The sequence below is a fragment of the Lissotriton vulgaris genome, chromosome 3_1 (assembly GCF_964263255.1).
Source record: "Lissotriton vulgaris chromosome 3_1, aLisVul1.2, whole genome shotgun sequence".
NCBI lineage: Eukaryota > Metazoa > Chordata > Amphibia > Caudata > Salamandridae > Lissotriton > Lissotriton vulgaris.
This window is the reverse complement of record NC_141689.1, coordinates 524,504,686-524,519,248: the sequence shown is the minus strand read 5'-3', so window position 1 is coordinate 524,519,248 and position 14,563 is coordinate 524,504,686. Positions and strand designations below refer to the sequence as shown.

Here is a 14,563-nt window from a genome sequence, read left to right as displayed (position 1 = left end):
CCTCCCCCCTGACTCCTCCGCTGCGGACATGCCCAGGATTACACAATGCCAGGCAGCCTGGGGTCATGAGCTGGGATTAATGGGAAAAACCGAAAGCAGCCCCCGGCTGTGGCGACGTCATGGGAGTGCAGCCCCGGCCCGGGGCGGGGGCGGGTCTGAGCGGGCCTACATAAGATGCCGAGGCAGAGGAGGGTGGACAGACAGCGGCAGTGACCCCCAGCAACACCTGGAGCTCCAGCACTGCAAGTGGCAGGAGGAAACATTCACATCTGGAGCTCTTGAACACCAGGGTACAGAATCTCCAGCACCTGGGGAGCCACAGGGCCACATCTGGAGCACCTGCGTCTTGGGAGCCAGGAGAACACGCCTGGAGCATCAGCACCTCTGGAGGTGAAGGACAACATCTGGAGTCCGGTGCCAGAGGAACATATCCACATCTGGGGCTCAGCTCTCAGGAGCCCGGCGGCAGACCCCCATCCCTGGCACAAGAAGCGGGGTCCGAGTCCTCGCCCTCATCATGGAGGCGGACCCTCAGCACATGAAGACCCTTTATGATGCCCGGGGCTTCCTGACGTCAGTGCCAGTGCTGGACCCGGAGGAGCTGGAGGGCGCCAGGAGGGCCTTCGAGGAGCTGGAGGAGGAGTTTGGTAGGTGCAGGGAGGGCAGCCTTATCTCTCGGGGTTTATTTATGAGGGCCTTGCGTCATGCTTGCACCATGCTAAGTGGTACATGCAGGAGGCAAAGCCCCAGGCCAAATTTATGAAGCTCCGCAAAGCCACTCTGCGTGGCCCTGAGCAGCGTTATACTGTGCCCAGAAGCTGTTGGTGCCACCATTCCCATATATAAGCCCCTCGGTTTAGAGGCCTCTCGGTGTAGAGACTAACCCCCTCCTTGTGTCCCCTGCAGGCTGGGTCTAAACTGGGGTGGCAAGGTCAGCAAAAGAACGATGGATTGAACCCAGACCTCTTGACTGGGGGTGAATGTTTGATTTGCTTTGCACTCCGTCCATCATCCGTGTGTCTTTTGCTTTCTCACCCTGCAGGGAAGGAGCACGCCCAGTACAGCCTGCACAACGCCCACCTGCGCCTGCCGTGGGTGCTGGGCCTCGCCACCCACCCGCACACCCTCCAGACCATCACCGCCGTGCTGGGGCCCCACGTGGTCCTGCTGGACTCCAGGTTCATCTGTAAATACCCGGCCTCCGACGTGCCCCACCGAGGGAACAGCGCCCCCTACGTGGCCTGGCACCAGGACATCAAGTAAGTCAGACTGCGGGGTGCTGGCTCCAGGGTGGGGGAGGGGAGGGATCAGCAGGGGTGATGTGTCTGTTTGTACTTCAAGGGTAAGGCCAAAGGATGACATTCCTGCCACCTGAGCCTGGTGCCGTCTGATTAATAGGCTACCTGGTGGGGACCATGTGGTGTTTAATACACAGGTCGGGTTGGGAGGGGCACACACAGGGTAGATTACAGCATCTTTCATCTAGGCAGTACATGAGGGCATATGGCTGGCTGCACTACCAGACACACATCACCATGTGTCATCCTGTGCTCTCATGTGCCATCATGTGGCTTATTATGCCCTCATGCACCATACTGTGCCATCATCTGCCATCCTGTCCCTTCATGTGTTATACTATGCCCTTTGTATGCCATCCTGAGCCATCATGTGCTATCCTGTGCCCTCGTCACCCTCTGCCCTCATGTGCTATTGTGTGTCCTCTTGTGCCATCATATGCCATCCTGTGCCCTCATGTGTCAAAATGTGCCATCCATGCCTTGATGTGCCATCCTGTGTCATCAATAGCCATCCCGTGCCCTCGTGTGCCATCCTGTGCCCTCATGTGCCATACTGTGCTCTCATGTATTATCCTGTACCATCATGTTCCATCCTGTGCCATCCGATGCCTTCATGTGCCAGCCTGTGCCATCAATAGCCATCCTGTGCCCTCATGTACTATCCCGTACCCTCATGTGCTATGCTGTGCCCCCATGTGCCATACGGTGCTCTCAGGGGTTATTCTGTATCATCATGTGCCATCTTGTGCCATCCTATACCTTAATGTGCCATCCTGTGCCATCATGTGCCATCCTGTGCCCTCATGTGTCATCCTGAGCCCTCATGTGCTATGATGTGCCCTCATGTGCCATCCTGTGCCCTCATGTGCCATCCTATGCCCTCATGTGCCATCCTGTGCCCTCATGTGCTATCCTGTGCCCTCATGTGCTATCCTGTGCCCTCATGCCCCAGGGTTTGCGGATGTTTGGCTGACGCAGTCCTCCTCCTTTTACTTCCAGGTATTGGGGCTTCGAGGGGGGCCCGGTGGCCTCAGTGTGGCTTGCCCTCGATGACGTAGACGCAGAGAATGGTGTCCTGCAGGTTATTCCAGGTATGGATAAACTCCCATAGTCAATGCATCCATCACAACAGCCTGGAGCTTTAACACTGATTGGCTGAGAATGGGGGATGGGCTAATACTCTACTGGTGAGCCCCAATGTAACCACATAGGAATCTAGGACAGGGCTCCAAAGCATGGGAGCTAGATAGGCCATCTCTTTACCTTGAGCCCCAGTGTCGCGACATAGGGATCTGGGACAGGACTATACAGCAGGGGAGGCCATCTGTTAACCAAGGAGCCTCCATGTCGTGACATAGGGATGTGGGAGAGAGTTATCTAGAAGGGAAGATAATGCACCTCTTTGACAGAGAGTCCCATTGTCATGACATGGGGATGTGGTAGAGAGTTATACAGAATGGAAGATGCTGCATCCATTTACAATGAGCCCCAGTTTCCTGACAGAGGGATCTGGGACAGGACTAAACAGCACGGGAGGAAGGCCATCTGTTAACCAGGGAGCCTCTTTGTCATGACATAGGGACGTGGGAGAGAGTTATACAGAATGGAAGACGGTGTATTCCTTTAAAGTTAGCCCCAGTGTTGTGACAGAGGGATCTAGGACAGGGCTATATAGCATGGGAGGAAGGCCATCTGTTAACCAGGGAGCCTCTTTGTCGTGACATAGGGATGTGGGAGAGAGTTATATGAATGGAAGATGGTGCATTCCTTTAAAGTGAGCCCCAGTGTCGTGACATATTGATCTAGGACAGGGCTATACAACATGGAATGTAGGCTATCTATTAACCAGGGAGTCCCGTTGTCATGACATAGAGGGATCCGTGCCAGGGTCGGATTGGTAAGGGGGCACTCGGGCAATGGGCCGCATTTTTGGGCAGCGTGGTGGTCGATATGGGCTGTCTGTCCTGCTCCGCCCAGTGAGGGCCTGAGCAGCCTTTGCGGAGGCAAATGGACCTCTGTTACCCCCCTTTTACCAAGGGGCCGGAGGTATCATTCCCAGTCTCAGACTGGTCCCGCCCATTAATGTATGCAAATTGAGCAGGGGCAGGGGGCTGAGCCAAGTGGCCTCACTTATATTCAGGGGTGGTTCACCAGTGTAAACTAGTCCAGCAGCACAGTGTCCTAGCAACAATCGCATTTTATTAATCTCAGTCACGTTAAGATAAAACACACCTCTCTTTTAGAAATCCCCCAACTTCTTTTTATAACACTTAAAACACTGAAGCAGTGTTTTAAAAAAAGACGCGGGCAGATTTACAAGTCAATTGTGTCACATTTACGCCGCTGTTGCGTCACTTCTGTGACGCAGCGGCGGCGTAAACCATGCGCCACGTTGCGACTTATTTACAACCTGATGCATCTAGGGAGATGCGTCACGTTGTAAAGCCCTGCACCACAGTAAACCTGCGTCAGGTTTAATGTATGCAGGGTGGGCGTTCCGTCGGAAAAAGCCTCATAAAAGTGACGCTGTGATATCTACAAGATTTCACGGAGTCATTTTTCAGAGGCTGCTGCAACAAAACCTTACGCCTGCTTGAAGCAGGCGTAAGGAGTGGCGCAGCACGTTAGGTATGGGTGGTCCCTGAACATTGCTGGAGTTGCGTCGCGCCTGCGACATAACTCCAGCCATGCACCAAGCTTACACCATCAGATGCAACATGCATCTGTCTATCCCTGAGCCATGGTGTGCCGCATTGTAAATGCTTCAGAAAAGGGGGTGGTGATGAACAGAGTGTCTGAATTAAGCAGACCACTCTTACCCAGTCCAAAGATCAGGGCTTGATCCATCACCGTTATTTATCTCACTGCACCATCCCAGCTCAGAACCTGGCTATATGCAAATCAGTCTGTCCCTGGCCCAGTGCATCATGGGAACAGGGCAGACTAAACTACCAAGCCAATTCTTCACCAGAAAGGAGACAAGCTACCGGGGACCGGTTTCTGGCATTTCAGCCGTCTTCGGCCCGGCTTGCTTGAATCCTGATGGTGCAGTGAGAAAGGGACTCATGTCTGAGTATACCCTGCCACACATATAGTGGCCAAAAACGATTTAGAAAAGGGGGTGGTGATGAACAGAGTGTCTGAATTTAAGCAGACCACTCTTACCCAGTCCAAAGATCAGGGCTTGATCCATCACCGTTATTTATCTTACTGCACCATCCCAGCTCAGAACCTGGCTATATGCAAATCAGTCTGTCCCTGGCCCAGTGCATCATGGGAACAGGGCAGACTAAACTACCAAGCCAATTCTTCACCAGAAAGGAGACAAGCTACCGGGGACCGGTTTCTGGCATTTCAGCCGTCTTCGGCCCGGTTTGCTTGACTCCTGATGGTGCAGTGAGAAAGGGACTCATGTCTGAGTATACCCTACCACACTTATAGTGGCCAAAAACGATTCAGAAAAGGGGGTGGTGATGAACAGAGTGTCTGAATTAAGCAGACCAATCTTACCCAGTCCAAAGATCAGGGCTTGATCCATCACCGTTATTTATTTCACTGCACCATCCCAGCTCAGAACCTGGCTATATGCAAATCAGTCTGTCCCTGGCCCAGTGCATCATGGGAACAGGGCAGACTAAACTACCAAGCCAATTCTTCACCAGAAAGGAGACAAGCTACCGGGGACCGGTTTCTGGCATTTCAGCCGTCTTCGGCCCGGCTTGCTTGAATCCTGATGGTGCAGTGAGAAAGGGACTTATGTCTGAGTATACCCTGCCACACCTATAGTGGCCAAAAACGATTCAGAAAAGGGGGTGGTGATGAACAGAGTGTCTGAATTAAGCAGACCACTCTTACCCAGTCCAAAGATCAGGGCTTGATCCATCACCGTTATTTATCTCACTGCACCATCCCAGCTCAGAACCTGGCTATATGCAAATCACTCTGTCCCTGGCCCAGTGCATCATGGGAACAGGGCAGACTAAACTACCAAGCCAATTCTTCACCAGAAAGGAGACAAGCTACCGGGGACCGGTTTCTGGCATTTCAGCCGTCTTCGGCCCGGCTTGCTTGAATCCTGATGGTGCAGTGAGAAAGGGGCTCATGTCTGAGTATACCCTGCCACACCTATAGTGGCCAAAAACGATTCAGAAAAGGGGGTGGTGATAAACAGAGTGTCTGAATTAAGCAGACCACTCTTACCCAGTCCAAAGATCAGGGCTTGATCCATCACCGTTATTTATCTCACTGCACCATCCCAGCTCAGAACCTGGCTATATGCAAATCAGTCTGTCCCTGGCCCAGTGCATCATGGGAACAGGGCAGACTAAACTACCAAGCCAATTCTTCACCAGAAAGGAGACAAGCAACCGGGGACCGGTTTCTGGCATTTCAGTCGTCTTCAGCCCGGCTTGCTTGAATCCTGATGGTGCAATGAGAAAGGGACTCATGTCTGAGTATACCCTGCCACAACTATAGTGGCCAAAAACGATTCAGAAAAGGGGGTGGTGATGAACAGAGTGTCTGAATTAAGCAGACCACTCTTACCCAGTCCAAAGATCAGGGATTGATCCATCACCGTTATTTATCTCACTGCACCATCCCAGCTCAGAACCTGGCTATATGCAAATCAGTCTGTCCCTGGCCCAGTGCATCATGGGAACAGGACAGACTAAACTACCAAGCCAATTCTTCACCAGAAAGGAGATAAGCTACCGGGGACCGGTTTCTGGCATTTCAGCCGTCTTCGGCCCGTCTTGCTTGAATCCTGATGGTGCATTGAGAAAGGGACTCATGTCTGAGTATACCCTGCCACACCTATAGTGGCCAAAAACGATTCAGAAAAGGGGGTGGTGATGAACAGAGTGTCTGAATTAAGCAGACCACTCTTATCCAGTCCAAAGATCAGGGCTTGATCCATCACCGTTATTTATCTCACTGCACCATCCCAGCTCAGAACCTGGCTATATGCAAATCAGTCTGTCCCTGGCCCAGTGCATCATGGGAACAGGGCAGACTAAACTACCAAGCCAATTCTTCACCAGAAAGGAGACAAGCTACCGGGGACCAGTTTCTGGCATTTCAGCCGTCTTCGGCCCGGCTTGCTTGAATCCTGATGGTGCAGTGAGAAAGGGACTCATGTCTGAGTATACCCTGCCACACCTATAGTGGCCAAAAACGATTCAGAAAAGGGGGTGGTGATGAACAGAGTGTCTGAATTAAGCAGACCAATCTTACCCAGTCCAAAGATCAGGGCTTGATCCATCACCGTTATTTATCTCACTGCACCATCCCAGCTCAGAACCTGGCTATATGCAAATCAGTCTGTCCCTGGCCCAGTGCATCATGGGAACAGGGCAGACTAAACTACCAAGCCAATTCTTCACCAGAAAGGAGACAAGCTACCGGGGACCGGTTTCTGGCATTTCAGCCGTCTTCGGCCCGGCTTGCTTGAATCCTGATGGTGCAGTGAGAAAGGGACTCATGTCTGAGTATACCCTGCCACACATATAGTGGCCAAAAACGATTCAGAAAAGGGGGTGGTGATGAACAAAGTGTCTGAATTTAAGCAGACCACTCTTACCCAGTCCAAAGATCAGGGCTTGATCCATCACCGTTATTTATCTTACTGCACCATCCCAGCTCAGAACCTGGCTATATGCAAATCAGTCTGTCCCTGGCCCAGTGCATCATGGGAACAGGGCAGACTAAACTACCAAGCCAATTCTTCACCAGAAAGGAGACAAGCTACCGGGGACCGGTTTCTGGCATTTCAGCCGTCTTCGGCCCGGTTTGCTTGAATCCTGATGGTGCAGTGAGAAAGGGACTCATGTCTGAGTATACCCTACCACACCTATAGTGGCCAAAAACGATTCAGAAAAGGGGGTGGTGATGAACAGAGTATCTGAATTAAGCAGACCAATCTTACCCAGTCCAAAGATCAGGGCTTGATCCATCACCGTTATTTATTTCACTGCACCATCCCAGCTCAGAACCTGGCTATATGCAAATCAGTCTGTCCCTGGCCCAGTGCATCATGGGAACAGGGCAGACTAAACTACCAAGCCAATTCTTCACCAGAAAGGAGACAAGCTACCGGGGACCGGTTTCTGGCATTTCAGCCGTCTTCGGCCCGGCTTGCTTGAATCCTGATGGTGCAGTGAGAAAGGGACTTATGTCTGAGTATACCCTGCCACACCTATAGTGGCCAAAAACGATTCAGAAAAGGGGGTGGTGATGAACAGAGTGTCTGAATTAAGTAGACCACTCTTACCCAGTCCAAAGATCAGGGCTTGATCCATCACCGTTATTTATCTCACTGCACCATCCCAGCTCAGAACCTGGCTATATGCAAATCACTCTGTCCCTGGCCCAGTGCATCATGGGAACAGGGCAGACTAAACTACCAAGCCAATTCTTCACCAGAAAGGAGACAAGCTACCGGGGACCGGTTTCTGGCATTTCAGCCGTCTTCGGCCCGGCTTGCTTGAATCCTGATGGTGCCGTGAGAAAGGGACTCATGTCTGAGTATACCCTGCCACACCTATAGTGGCCAAAAACGATTCAGAAAAGGGGGTGGTGATAAACAGAGTGTCTGAATTAAGCAGACCACTCTTACCCAGTCCAAAGATCAGGGCTTGATCCATCACCGTTATTTATCTCACTGCACCATCCCAGCTCAGAACCTGGCTATATGCAAATCAGTCTGTCCCTGGCCCAGTGCATCATGGGAACAGGGCAGACTAAACTACCAAGCCAATTCTTCACCAGAAAGGAGACAAGCTACCGGAGACCGGTTTCTGGCATTTCAGCCGTCTTCAGCCCGGCTTGCTTGAATCCTGATGGTGCAATGAGAAAGGGACTCATGTCTGAGTATACCCTGCCACACCTATAGTGGCCAAAAACGATTCAGAAAAGGGGGTGGTGATGAACAGAGTGTCTGAATTAAGCAGACCACTCTTACCCAGTCCAAAGATCAGGGATTGATCCATCACCGTTATTTATCTCACTGCACCATCCCAGCTCAGAACCTGGCTATATGCAAATCAGTCTGTCCCTGGCCCAGTGCATCATGGGAACAGGGCAGACTAAACTACCAAGCCAATTCCTCACCAGAAAGGAGATAAGCTACCGGGGACCGGTTTCTGGCATTTCAGCCGTCTTCGGCCCGGCTTGCTTGAATCCTGATGGTGCAGTGAGAAAGGGACTCATGTCTGAGTATACCCTGCCACACCTATAGTGGCCAAAAACGATTCAGAAAAGGGGGTGGTGATGAACAGAGTGTCTGAATTAAGCAGACCACTCATATCCAGTCCAAAGATCAGGGCTTGATCCATCACCGTTATTTATCTCACTGCACCATCCCAGCTCAGAACCTGGCTATATGCAAATCAGTCTGTCCCTGGCCCAGTGCATCATGGGAACAGGGCAGACTAAACTACCAAGCCAATTCTTCACCAGAAAGGAGACAAGCTACCGGGGATCGGTTTCTGGCATTTCAGCCGTCTTCGGCCCGGCTTGCTTGAATCCTGATGGTGCAGTGAGAAAGGGACTCATGTCTGAGTATACCCTGCCACACCTATAGTGGCCAAAAACGGTTCAGAAAAGGGGATGGTGCAGTGAGCTAAAAAACGGTGTTGGATCTAACCCTGATTTCTTGACTGGGTGAGAGTATTCTGCTTAATTCAGAAACTCTGTCCATCACCACCCCTTGTTGTTAAATGCATTGTAAATGCGACGCATCCGTGGTGGCGCAAGGATAGAATTGCGTGTCGCATCGTTACTGGCGCATCCCTGCTAATCTGCAGGGATGCGCCAGTCCTTGTAAATCTTCCCCGCAATCCGCAAATGTGGGGCACTTTTTTCAGGGTGCCCGGGCCAACATTTTTCAAAGCCAATCAAACCCTGACCCGTGCTTTACTGTACAGCTGGAGCGGGGGGACACGAGGTCCTAACAGAGGGACGCTGCTTATGGTTCTACAGGCGGAGATGTCTTTGCCTGAAATCACGGGCACCACTGCCTTGAAAGAGTGATATTGGACAGGGTTGGTCAGACAGGGCTCTAGTATGACCCTACAATCTTCACCCAGATTAGTGTCAGAGGCTAGACTCCTGGGGGCTGGTGAGGCCTCGATGAAAGATCCCCGGGGTCCTCGCGGGGGGTTCTAGTGTTCAGAAATGGCTCTGTATTTGCTCAGCTTCCATGATCCTCTGTTAGATGGAAACATCCTTTACCACGCAGTCTTTTCCACGCATGCCTTTACCAAGCATCTTTTACACGCATCCTATACCACGCAGATGCCTTTACCATGCAGTCTTGCCCACGCAGATGCCTTTACCACGCAGATGCCTTTACCACGCAGTCTATTCCACGCATCCTTTACCACGTATATGCCTTTACTATGCAGTCTTTTACACGCATCCATTACCATGCAGATGCCTTTACCATGCAGTCTTTTCCACGCATCCTTTACAAACGCAGATGCCTTTACCATGCAGTCTTTTCCACGCATGCCTTTACCACGCGTCTTTTCCACGCATGCCTTTACCACGCTTCCTTTACCACGCAAATGCCTTTACCACGCAGTCTTTTCCATGCATGCCTTTACCACGCAGATGCATTTACCACGCAGACTGTTTCACGCATCCTTTACCACGCAGATGCCTTTACCACGCAGTCTTTTACACCCATGCCTATACCACACTTCCTTTACCACCCAGATGTCTTTACCACGCAGATGCCTTTACCACGCAGTCTTTTCCACGCATCCTTTACCACGCAGTCTTTTCCACCCATGCCTTTACCACGCTACCTCTACCACCCAAATGCCTTTACCTCGCGGTCTTTTCCATGCATGCCTTTACCACACTTCTTTTACCACACAGATGCCTTTACCACGCAGTCTTTTCCACGCATCCTTTACCACGCAGATGCCTTTACCACGCAGTCTTTTCCACCCATGCCTTTACCACGCTTCCTTTACCACCCTGATGTCTTTACCACGCAGTCTTTTCCACACATGCCTTTACCACGCTTCCTTTACCACACAGATGCCTTTACCACGCAGAAGCCTTTACCACGCAGTCTTTTCCACGCATCCTTTACCATGCAGTCTTTTCCACCCATGCCTTTACCACGCTTCCTTTACCACCCAGATGTCTTTACCACGCATTCTTTTCCACGCATGCCTTTACCACGCTTCTATTACCAGGCATATGCCTTTACCACACAGTCTTTTCCACGCATTCTTTACCAGGCAGGTGCCTTTTCCACGCATGATAATTAAAGGTACATGTGTGTATAATTATTGTGGGTGTGGCCCGTGCTGACACCTCATTTTAGACAGAGGCGGGGACTGCATGAGTACCCAGGCCAGGAATCACTGCCTCCCTCACTCCAACCCCCCTTTCTTCTGCAGGAAGTCACAAACAAGGTGTCCTGGAGCACCGCACAGCAATGACCCCCGGGAACATGCTGTCCACCAATCAGGAGATTCCGCGGCACCTGGTTGATGAAGAGAAGGCGGTGGAGTGTCCTCTTCAGGCTGGGCAGATGTCGGTGAGTTCACAGCGCTCTTTCGTTTCCTGGACTCATGTCTCACAGTTGTGGTTATTCTCATAGGCAAACAAGGGGTTACTGCAACCTTACGAAGTAACATGAAAAGCCATGATACTCGAGCCTGGTGCATTGTGGGTGTCAGGCAGACCAGTGATTCCCCCATTTATAAATGAGGCAGCCGGGAAGTGGGCGGGGCCAAGACATCCATCAATGTATGGCACCGCCCTTCCCATAATTAGCCTTTTGCCTTTATTACTGTGTACTCACAACCCCCCTTAAAGGTGCCCCAGAACTGTGTACTCACAGCCCCCCTTAAAGGTGCATCAGAACTGTGTACTCACTATCCCCCTTAAAGGTGCCCCAGAACTGTGTACTCACTACCCCCGCTTAAGGGTGCCCATGTAGTGTGTACTCACTAACCCCCCTAAGGGTGCCCATGTACTGTACCTCCCTTTACTTACAGCTTCCTTTGAGGGTGCGTCAGCACTGTGTACTCACAGCTTACCCTAGAGGTGCACCCATACAGTGTACTCACAGCTCCTCATTTGAGTGCACCAGCCTGTGTACTCACAGCTCCTCGTTTGGGTGCCCCCGCACTGTGTACTCACAGCTTACCCTGGGCATGCACCCGCACTGTGTACTCACAGCTTACCCTAGAGGTGCACCCACACAGTGTACTCACAGCTCCTCATTTGAGTGCACCAGCCCTGTGTACTCACAGCTCTTTCTTTGGGTGCACCAGCACTGTGTACTCACAGCTTCCTTTGAGGGCATGCCAGCACTGTGTACTCACAGCTTACCCTAGAGGTGCACCCACATGGTGTACTCATTGCTCCCCCTGGGCATGCATCCGCACTGTGTAGTCACAGCTCCCCTTGGGGTGCACCAACACTGTGTACTCACAGCTCCCCTTGGGGGTGCACCTACACTGTGTACTCACAGGTGCACCAGCACTGTGTACTCACAGCTCCCCCTGGGGTGCACCAGCACTGTGTACTCACTGCTCTCCCATTGTGGTGCACCAGCGCTGTGCACTCACAGCTTTCCTTGGGTGCCTCAGGACTATGTACTCAGTTTCCCCTTGAGGTGCATCTCAGGTGGCTCCCTCTCTTTTCTCTGTCCCATATCCAGTGCTTAATTTGCGCCTGTGTTTTCTGGTGCTTATCTGTAAACACAGGCACATATGTCTGAGAAACCACCACATGGTGGCAGTCTGTGTGTATTTTTAACTAATAATCATTAGTAGAGAACTGGATTATTTAATATAGCTTTGTTATGTTATGTTATGTTATCAGTTTTGTAAAGCGCAAACAGCTGCCCCCGCAACGGGGCGTCCCGGCGCTGGAACCATAACACAACCAACTGAAACGAAGGGAAGGGAGGGACCTAAAGGGAGGGAAAGAGATAGGTTTTGGTCGCTCTGCGGAAAGCTAGAATATTGTCGATGCATCGGATGTGGAGGGGAAGGGAGTTCCATAATTTGGCCCCCAATAGTTTGAAGGAGCGCCCTCCGATGCGGCAGAACTTAGTGTGGGGTACCATTGCTAGGTGTTGCCCCATGGACCTGAGATTACGTTTGGGTTTGTAGGGGGTCAACAGCGAACGGAGTAGCTCCGGGCCTTCGTTCTTCATGATCTTAAAGGCGAATATGAGGGCCTTGAACTTAAAACAATGACAAATCTTAAAGGTAAAAAAGTGACGCATTAAGTGCCAGCTGCAGTGGACCAGTGAGTAACACATTGGGCACTAGCACGTACATTTTTGGCAGATAAGCACGGCTCATATCCTACATTTCTCTCGTCAGATCCACGACGGGTTGACAGTCCACGCCAGTGAACCGAACAGGTCCCACAGACGCAGATGTGGCTTCGTTATTCGCTACGTCCCCACCACAGCCTACCCCGTGGAGGTGAGTACAACCCTCTCCTTCAGACTGTCAGTATGGTTGTGTGTCAGTGGGTTTATTAGACGACAAGAGTGACAGTGTGGACCGTATGTGTTTGTGTGTGTGCATCCATGCACATGTGTTTGTGTGCCCGCATTTCTACTCCAAACTGTGTGTGTTTGGGGATTTAGATAGTTTTGGTTGCTAGTTATGTAAGAGAGGTATGCTTGAAGGTTCAATAGTTTGGGGATTTAGGGAGTTTTTGGTTGTTAGTTGTATAAGAGAGGCAGGTTTGAAGGTCAGTTGTGAGATTTAAATAGTTTTGGTAGTCATATATGAGAGGCAGGTTTGAAGGTTCAATAGTTTGGGGAGTTAGATAGTTTTGGTTGTTAGTTATATAAGAGAGGCAGGTTTGAAGGTTCAATAGTTTGGGGATTTAGAATAGTTTTGGTTGTTAGTTATATATAGTTTTGAAGGTTCAATAGTTTGGGGAGTTTGATAGTTTTGGTTGTTAGTTATATACAGGTTTGAAGGTTCAATAGTTTGGGGATTTAGATAGTTATGGTCATTAGTTATATAAGAGAGGCAGATTTGAATGTTCAATAGTTTGGGGATTTAGATAGTTATGGTCGTTAGTTTTATAAGAGAGGCAGGTTTGAAGGTTCAATACTTTAGGGATTTAGATAGTTTGGGTAGTTAGGTTTTTCTATAAGAGAGGCAGGTTTGAAGGTTCAATAATTTGGGGATTTAGATAGTTTGGGTAGTTAGGTTGTTCTATAAGAGAGGCAGGTTTGAATGCTAGATAGTTTGGGGATTTAGCTAGCGCTGGTTCTTAGGCTGTTTTGAAAGAGAGGGAAGGTTTATGGTTAGTTTTTGTTGTAGAGTACACGCTTTAGAGATTTGGTTGATCATGCCCTTTTCTCCCTCACTACATGACACCAGTGTAGGTCCTCTAATATAAGGTCTTGTATTCTCCCACGTCTGAATGCCCTCATTCTAATGCACTTCTCTCCTCTCTGATTCCAGGACCCCGAGCGCCCCCGCTCCTTCCCCGCCACCGTGCTTGTTGCAGGAACAGATGAATTCCAGCATTTTACAGATCATGCACCCAACTTTTTCTCCAAGACCTTCTGACACCTCTGCAGAGCATCATCAGGAGATACATTCCTCTCTTCATGTAGTTCATAACTGCCAGTAACATGCTGCTGCATGGTGCAGGTTCATTCCTGATCTCAGATAGAGCCCTATAGGTTCAAATATGTATTTCCTCTTTTTTAACATCTTGCAGTGAGACTTAATATTGTCTACAATAATGTTTGGATGGTAGGACAAAAGGTGCTGCAACTGTTACCATAAAACAAACAATTGCGGTTTCAGAATTGATAATGTGAATTCCTTTTTGCACTGCATTGCACTTTTATTAGAAAACACAAGCCTGCATCCTGTTTTTGAATCTTAACTGCCTGATTATATGTAATTCTATTTTATTAATGTTTATTTATTGAGCTAAACATACAGCTGGAAGACAGATTTACAGTCAAAAGTGCGAATGTCTTTTTGTATTATTTTTGTACAAAAGTAAAATAAATATGTATCAGTACATTTTGGATAAGAGTACCACTTTTGATTTTCAACACATCTAGATGATTCCAGCTTGAGAAATATGTAACGAGGAGGCTGGTCTCATTTTAAGCTGGTCTCATTTTAATCATGAATTTGGATACATGCCGGTACATAAGGAACTCTAGATCAATTTAGATCAATTTACTTCGATCTAGAAGTCTAGGACAGTCCCACTAGGACCATATTCAGCCTTCCTCATTG

The 14,563-nt window shown here is 49.9% G+C and overlaps 1 protein-coding gene across 1 annotated transcript; it reads left to right on the top strand.

Annotated features, from left to right (window-relative positions):
• The first annotated feature begins 517 nt into the window (after nucleotides 1–517).
• Nucleotides 518–13,873, top strand: LOC147726730 (phytanoyl-CoA dioxygenase domain-containing protein 1-like). The gene is made up of 6 exons (XM_086962976.1): nucleotides 518–647; nucleotides 1,043–1,259; nucleotides 2,298–2,389; nucleotides 10,715–10,854; nucleotides 12,659–12,763; nucleotides 13,766–13,873. The coding sequence occupies exons 1-6, from the start codon at nucleotides 518–520 to the stop codon at nucleotides 13,871–13,873; spliced, it is 792 nt and encodes a 263-aa protein (XP_086819102.1).
• The last annotated feature ends 690 nt before the right edge of the window (nucleotides 13,874–14,563 follow it).

What these genes read in the sequence shown, in the direction of transcription:
- LOC147726730 (XM_086962976.1), top strand. Translation starts at nt 518, where the DNA reads ATGGAGGCGGACCCTCAGCACATGAAGACCCTTTATGATGCCCGGGGC. An exon ending in GCCTGGCACCAGGACATCAA is followed by an intron (nt 1,260 to 2,297) that starts GTAAGTCAGACT and finishes TTTTACTTCCAG; the next exon opens with GTATTGGGGCTTCGAGGGGG. An exon ending in TGTCCTGCAGGTTATTCCAG is followed by an intron (nt 2,390 to 10,714) that starts GTATGGATAAAC and finishes TTTCTTCTGCAG; the next exon opens with GAAGTCACAAACAAGGTGTC.